At 32.1% G+C, this 7,655-nt stretch overlaps 1 protein-coding gene and 1 pseudogene across 4 annotated transcripts in view; one reads left to right on the top strand and one right to left on the bottom strand.

Moving 5' to 3' along the window:
- Positions 1-449: 449 nt before the first annotated feature.
- On the top strand, positions 450-2,577 carry LOC111717537 (histone H2A.Z pseudogene; annotated as a pseudogene).
- Positions 2,578-4,187: 1,610 nt separating this feature from the next.
- The window catches only part of LOC111717632 (proteoglycan 4), a 14,414-nt gene continuing 10,946 nt past the window's right edge, over positions 4,188-7,655 (bottom strand). For all 4 annotated transcript variants that reach the window (XM_023493146.1, XM_023493131.1, XM_023493137.1 and 1 more), the window contains exons 11-13: positions 7,542-7,583; positions 5,587-5,640; positions 4,188-5,210 (exon numbers count right to left, since the gene is read on the bottom strand). In XM_023493146.1, the coding sequence (XP_023348914.1) occupies positions 5,127-5,210; positions 5,587-5,640; positions 7,542-7,583 (180 nt within the window). In that variant the 3' untranslated portion in view covers positions 4,188-5,126. The remainder of the gene's footprint in view (positions 5,211-5,586; positions 5,641-7,541; positions 7,584-7,655) is intronic.

Below are 7,655 nucleotides of genomic sequence, written 5' to 3'. Positions count from 1 at the left end.
ATTTAAGTAAATATGACATGTATAAAATCTTTTTTTCCCACTTGTAAACCCAAGTTTTGATCCAACTTGCGATCAAACGAGAAATAAATGAAAATTTACGAATTTCGCGAAATTAAATCTCGAAAATAAATTGCGCCCTGCCAGCCAGTATGGACGCCATTGCTGCCCCGGATGAAGCATTTTTCAGTTGTTAATAAAAATGTTAAAATCAGTTAAAAATTGAAACAAATTCCATCTAAACTATATTATGTCGTAATCAGTAAATGGCCAGAGACAGGTGAGTATAATTATTATTACGCTGAAATCTTGATTTTTCGAGAAAACTTAGTTTTTATTTTAGCGTTAGGTGATGAGAGGTTGATGTACTATCTACTTTCTCAAAAGCCGGTTTTATTTCATAATATTTATCTTTATTCTGATTAATCTGATACATTTTTTATCTTTTTCAGACCAATAATTAAACATGGCTGGTGGTAAAGCAGGAAAAGACTCCGGAAAATCCAAGCAGAAGGCAGTTTCAAGGTATTTAATCTATTCTAAATCTTTAATCATTAAGATCTTGCTTCCCATCATTGAATTTTTTAAAATAACTCAATTGCTTTTTCTAAGAGTGTTATTTGCGAAGCCTCTTAAAAAAATGCACATGAAATTACAATTTTTCAAAGGGCTCACTGGCCCGTTCTTGCCCCTTCCCTCTAGCCTTTCTCTGCGAGTCCTTTACTAGCATGTCCTAACCGCAGCGCTCGGTCCATAAATTGTTTTAACCTAATTTAATCTAACCCCCCAAAAAAAAACTAAATAAAAACTAATTTTGATAAGAATAGTGTGAAAAAAATGTATAGAAGGGCCCCTCCTTCTATACATTTTTAATAAGCCTCCATCCCCCCTATCCTCAAGGTGTAATCGGGGTTCTTTAAAGTTCACTACACATTTCTTATTTACTTATTAGCTCACTTCCCAAGTATCGGGTCAAGAGGCCTCATTACATATAGAGTGTATCATATATTGGAATTTCTCCTATCTTGAACGCCTAAATACACAGAGAATACTCAAAGTACCCTGTACTATAATTATTTTTATTGATTTGTCTTACGTCTTATATTTTATAATAATCTACAATTAATATGATAAACACCATGTATCATAGGTACAATTCAACAGTCGAGTTGCATTTTGGACACTACAGATAAATTCCATTTTAACGTAAAATGTTATAATTTTTGCAAAACAACCTCCGGCTTTAAGCAGGGCCAAGTCGAAGACATAAATAACTTACTTAGTCGATTTTATCTTAAACTCGAGTCTTTATTTATTTGGGCATAAATAGACCTTAAAGCAGGGTTTAACTCGGGTTTAAGCTTTTGAAATGTCAGCTCTGGATTTGTATCAAATATAAAACCGGTTATGTAGGGTTGGTGCTACGGCAGCTGTGTACAGCTCTGCTATCCTGGAGTACCTCACTGCTGAGGTTCTAGAGTTGGCAGGAAATGCGTCCAAGGATCTCAAAGTCAAACGTATTACGCCCAGACATCTTCAGGTAGGCATTATATTGTGGAATTAATGCTACACTAGCCGGAACCCTCAGATCATGCCAGATTTTAATGGACCTTTTGTTATAGTTTTTACATATCAGAAATCTTTAAAAATCTGGTCTCTGATAAAAAAAAACTGTTTGAGCGTTTTACAAATTTTGTGACAATTATAAATTATAGAAAAATCAAAATGGTATCACCAGCTAAACCCAAAACTTCGGAGGCATCGGAAGAATTAATTAAATGTCATCTTAAATATTTTTGAATGGGTTTCGTACTATTATACCTATAGCCATGAAATATGCTGGAACATTTGAAAAACTCCATATAATTATTTAATTAATAATCAAAAATCGGCAGCATTCTATTATTAGTATGTTCAGAATACGACATTTTATAAATTCTTTCGATGATTACAAAGTTCTGGATTTAGCTGTATATAACTTCCTAGTCTAGCAAAAAATGTGAACTTGTTGGAATTTTTTTTTCTTAACGGTTCATTTCTTTTAGCTTTTTATGAAGATATGCGATAAACTGTATTATTTGCTGTTTCGGGGTTTCTTTGACCAATAAGTGAAAAATCATAATTATATTTTCAGCTCGCGATTCGAGGAGATGAAGAGTTGGACACTCTGATCAAGGCAACCATTGCTGGGGGAGGTGTTATTCCTCACATCCATAAATCTTTGATTGGAAAGAAGGGAGAGGGAACCCTGCCCGCCCCTCCTCCAAAGAAGGCTTAGATCTCCTGGACGCACCTCATGTACAAACAATTGACGCGGCGTGTGTTTATTGACGCACGTGCCAATAAGTAAATTGCATAGTGACTTTTTCTTCTGTGTTCTCGAATCTTATCGAGGTTGTCATTCATGTTTAGATTGAACAAAAATGAAATGTGGTCATCACAATTTTTTATTTAGGGAAATAATTTTTTTCTAAAATGGCAATGCTCTTTAATTTTTTTAATTTATTTTTATTCTTTGTATCTGTAACCGTATCTCTTTGTAAACAAAACTTAATAAATACATTTGTATTAAATTTTTAATATTATCAGTTAAATCATTAAAACATGATACAGGGGTACCCTCAGAGTCAGCACAGAAATAGACCAGTTTTGTACGCCAAAACTGGTCTATTTCTGTGCTGACTCAATTAGTAAACCATCAAAATACTCAATTAAATGTAGAAACAAAAAACAAGGGTTACCTATAAAGGATAGAACATTTGAGACGATTTTAGAAATTCAATTTGTGTCAAACAAGTTGACCGTCATGCCAGTGGAACAGACTGACTACAACAACCCATATGGTGTCACACCGGTCTAAATAACAACTTAAAGGGACTGTGAGCGTAATTTCAAGTGACCCTCCATGCAAACATAACAATTCCCACGAACCCATAATACCCGAAACTGATATAAATGTGGAAGATACCGTCGTTTTTCTTGGTCTAAAAGTGATAATATTTGTGAGTTTCTCCGTTGCTTTTTACTATAAAAAATGCGCAAGCCAACTTTGGCAAAGAAACTTCAAATTAAATAAAAACACTTAATAGAAACAAAAACATTCAAATCTAAATAATATTTGATCAGACCTAGTTGTTTTCAAGGACGTACCGTTGTAAATCGGACATTGCCATCTTTGCATGGAGGGAAATTTGAAATTACGCGTATAATCACATTAAATGCAAATGTTTTATTTCACAACTTACAAGATGGATGCGAAACACTTGACCTTCGAATTCTTTGATTTTAAGTAATTACGTTGGAACCGTCGTTTATATACTACGCTCTCATTGTCCTTCTAATTCTTTGATAGTAAGTAATTACGTTGTAACCGTCGTTTATATACTATGCTCTCATTGTCCTTCTAACTCTTTGATAGTAAGTAATTACGTTGTAACCGTCGTTTATATACTACGCTCTCATTGTCCTTCTAACTCTTTGATAGTAAGTAATTACGTTGTAACCGTCGTTTATGTACTATACCCTCATTGTTTGTCATCGTGAACTACACTAAAACCTGTCTATGATATAATTCAAGAATTTTAAAATTTCCACTTTAGTTATCAAATAATCAAGAAGTGAGCTCGGTGAACATGTCTTAAAATTTTCATATTTTTTCAATTTTCATATTTTTTCATACAGATTATTTTGTTCATGAATTTAAAAGTGAGAATTGATATTAACAGGGTTTCTCACGAACATGACAGAATACAGACTATTATAGGGTTGTCTTCGACTTATTTGACTAGTTGTATTCATCTATTTTTTAAGTAATAATCCAAAAAAATTCCCCTTTAGTCCTGAGTTCTTCTCTGTTCCGTTACAATATTTTCGAGAACGCGTTCTTTGCGTCCCGTTCTTTTTTTCGGGACGATGGGATTGTTCTTGATAGTTCTGTTTGTTCTTGTGAAATAACGAGCGTTCTTCAAGAACGGTGCCCAGCCTTATCTTTATTTTTTTTCAAGTCGGATCAAAACTAAATTGAGACTTTGCAGCACTGTCTTCATGCCCTCGGTATCATTATATTAGGAGGTTATTAAATCTTTTTTAGTATTTTCTCGAAAACCCTCCAAGTACAAAAAATAAAATTATCATCAATCTTTTAAAAAAAAGAACTCGTATGACGTATACTTAAATGATATAAGATGATATAGATTCACGAAGTAATCATTTTATTGAGGATGGTAAAAACAATTCTTGTTACATGTTATTCTCATTCTCGAATATAAAAGTAGGATTGTTTGTCAAAACTGAATGTACTTTCCAAAGGCATTTTTACGAAAAGAATTTTTACTGACGGAGTTATATCTCAACATTTGTAAGTGCGGCTCTTATTTCGTAGGTCTTGACGTTTTAGGTTGAGCTTATGAATTGCAAGAAGTAGTTGAACTAAGAACGGATAGATGAACTAGTTCTCAGGAGTGGATAATGCTGTGATCCAAAATAAAATTGCTCTCATACAATTGTCGTATATTTCAATATAACTATAAAGACGACTTTTGATTTCAATTTTTTATTTCTCTTTGTTTACTTGTATCGTGAAAAAAGCATTAGAGAAATCAAAACATAGATAGAAAAGTCGTCTTCATTTAAGTGATAGAAATGCTGAACCCTGCAGTACAAAAATTTATCAGAATGTTTGTCAATTACGTTTTTTTTTTTAACTTGAATCTAGAATAAGCTCGTTATTGTTCTAAAATGTACAATGTACATGGTCTAATGTACACTATCTATAATAGCAACATAATTTCACAAACGTATAAGGGATTTAGGTAAATCGTGGCGCTGTGACACTTTTAAGTAAACCCGGTCTTGTTGCACAATTTCCATAGCCTCTTTGATCTCTGTGCTGTGAGTTGAGTAGAGAAGAAGTTTATCTAGACCTACCTAGTTCAACTAAATGCTTTTCATTGAATCCGACAAATATGGATTGGCAGCTTTGCTTTTGTCCGTTAGTAAATGCCACTAGAAAAGTACAATCTTGACATACAGGGTGGATCAACAAACATGGGAATTGAGTAACGATTATTATAACGTCGATTTCGTATTCATAATTTGATTCCAGTGTTTATTGGGACACCCTGTATAATCTATGTGTAAGCACTATCATCCATATAGGAGCCACGCTCGTTGCTGTCATACTGCACCACATCATATTTGTTATCCTCAAAATCCTGAACATTTCAAAAGATAATATCAAAAGAAATCAAAAATAGTTAAACTGTTGACAACTTTCTTATTATTAAAACTATAAGCTTTCAGGCCGTTCGCCCAGCTTCTATTTTAATTGTAAACAAAAACAAAACAAAAAGTTCACAGATTTAGAATTGTGGATTTTCAAAATTTAATGAAAAACTAATTTTGTTATAGGCTATTTGTTGAAATTTAATGATTCATAAACCTTCCCTGGGCCGGATCGGTTCAGCTGTTTTGACGTTTATTGGACACAATCAAACAAACAGACAGACAAGCAGAGTATATATATATATTTGCATAGATCGCTACAGATCTACATTTTTTTTCTAAAAATATAAAACTTTTCATTCTCACCTCATTATTATCAATTCTGTATTCATAGTTGAATGTTTTATTTTTATCACCGTCCTAAAAAGACATGAATTATAAAAACTATTTTGAACTTTCGATTTTTAAAAATTATTATATTTTTGTTGTTATAAAATATGTGACGGTCACCACTTTCTAGGTTTCCAGACTTGTATAAGGTTCCAAAAAAATGAGAAGTCATATAAATTTTAAAATTGTTTTTTTCCCAAACATTTGCTTTCCTTACAAAATACAAATGCTGACCCTGAGGGAAGATATATGCCATTAAAGAAACCTAACCAAAAACGACCATTTATGATTATGTTTTCTCCTAGGATAGACAAATTTTGTACAGAACCCAGAACTTCGGAGACATTAAAAGAATTTATAAAATGTCGTTTTCTAAACCTATACTGATAATGGAATGCTGCAGATATTTAGTTTTTTAATTGTGTAATGGAGCTCTATAAAACTTGCATATGTCATGGCTATTTATTTATTTAGGTATAAGGTATAATTTAAAGGGAGTGACCGGCTATGTAAGGAAATTGAACTGAGTATGCAGTGTTGTCGAAAACTTCTTTAGGATTCATTTGAGACATATTTCACTTTTTAAAGATCTGTAAATCCTGAGTTTGAGCGCAAATTCGACGTTCAAAACACATGAATTGGGGGTGGATACGCTTTCAGAATTAGTTTTTTTTAAATTATTAAATAACGACAACGAAAAATAAAGTAAAAATTATACAGTAATCTAACTAGATGGCTAGGAACATATTTCACAAAACAAATATGTCAATAAATCAATGCTAAAATCGATTATTTCGTTTTCATTATTATATTGAATTTCTAATTTTCTTTGAATTTATTCGCAGATTTCTTCAAATTCTTTAAATTAACTAGAATAATGAGATAACAGAAACTAATAATTGAACAAGATTACTTATTTTCGATGATAAGATTAATTTTTATTTTCTCAAAATGTTCCTAAACATGACGTCTGTAGTTTATTGTAGAGTATTTTTACATTTTATGTCGTCGTTATTTAATAATTTAAAAAAAAACTAATTCTGAAAGCGTATTCACCCCCAAATCAGGAGTTTTGAACGTCGAATTTGCGCTCAAACTCAGGATTTACAGACTTTTAAAAAGTGAAATATGTCTCAAATGAATCCTAAAGAAGTTTTCCACAACACTACGTCCTCAGTTCAACTACCTTACATAGCCGGTCACTCCCTTTAAACATAATAAAAAAAAACCATCGACATCAAGACAACATTTTTTTTTTTTTTTGGAAAACTGTAAACATTATAAAATCAAATTTTTTCAGAATACAGATCTGAAATGTTGTAAATTTTCACAAGTTCACAGATTTTTCGTGGTGCTTTATAAAAGTCCAAACCCATAAGTTCTACAAACACAAACCAAGGCCAGGTATTGCCCATCCCTATTTACAAGAAGAGTATTTTTATGAAAAATCGCAATAATCTACAGGGTGTCCCACGAAACATGAAGGTAGTTTATTATGCAACGGCATTTATTCCTAAACCCAATTTTAGAAGTAAAATTCCAGAGTTTTATAATCACCAAGGATATCTGATCATAAAATAAACTTGTTTTTTTAATGTTTCAGCAAATTAAACATTAACTGATTTAATGACATAACAAAATATTGAACCCTTTGATATTTTAAACGTTGGCCATAGATCAGGCAAAATATCAAATATCCACTTTAACAATAGGTTCAACAGATAATTATTAGATTAGAAAATTAGAGTTCAAATTTAGTTTCATTGTTTCGCTATCAGCTAAGATTGGTGTATTTTGAGTCGTTGGCGTCTATATCAATGCAATAAGGATGACTTTCCATTTTAAGTTTTATTTTTACAAAGCTTTTAAACAAATTAAATACTCATAAACATGGAAAAAAAGAGACCAATAAAACATCCATATGAATTTACCTTATGCACAACATCTATGTTGAATATTGTTTTATTCCGATCCTGTAAGTCGTGTTTTTTTAAATACTGATATTGAAGAGGTTTCCATGTGCATGCCCGGACACCACCCCCCCC

Source organism: Eurytemora carolleeae, unplaced genomic scaffold (assembly GCF_000591075.1).
Source record: "Eurytemora carolleeae unplaced genomic scaffold, Eaff_2.0 scaffold187, whole genome shotgun sequence".
NCBI lineage: Eukaryota > Metazoa > Arthropoda > Copepoda > Calanoida > Temoridae > Eurytemora > Eurytemora carolleeae.
This window is presented reverse-complemented; position numbering and strand designations above follow the sequence as displayed.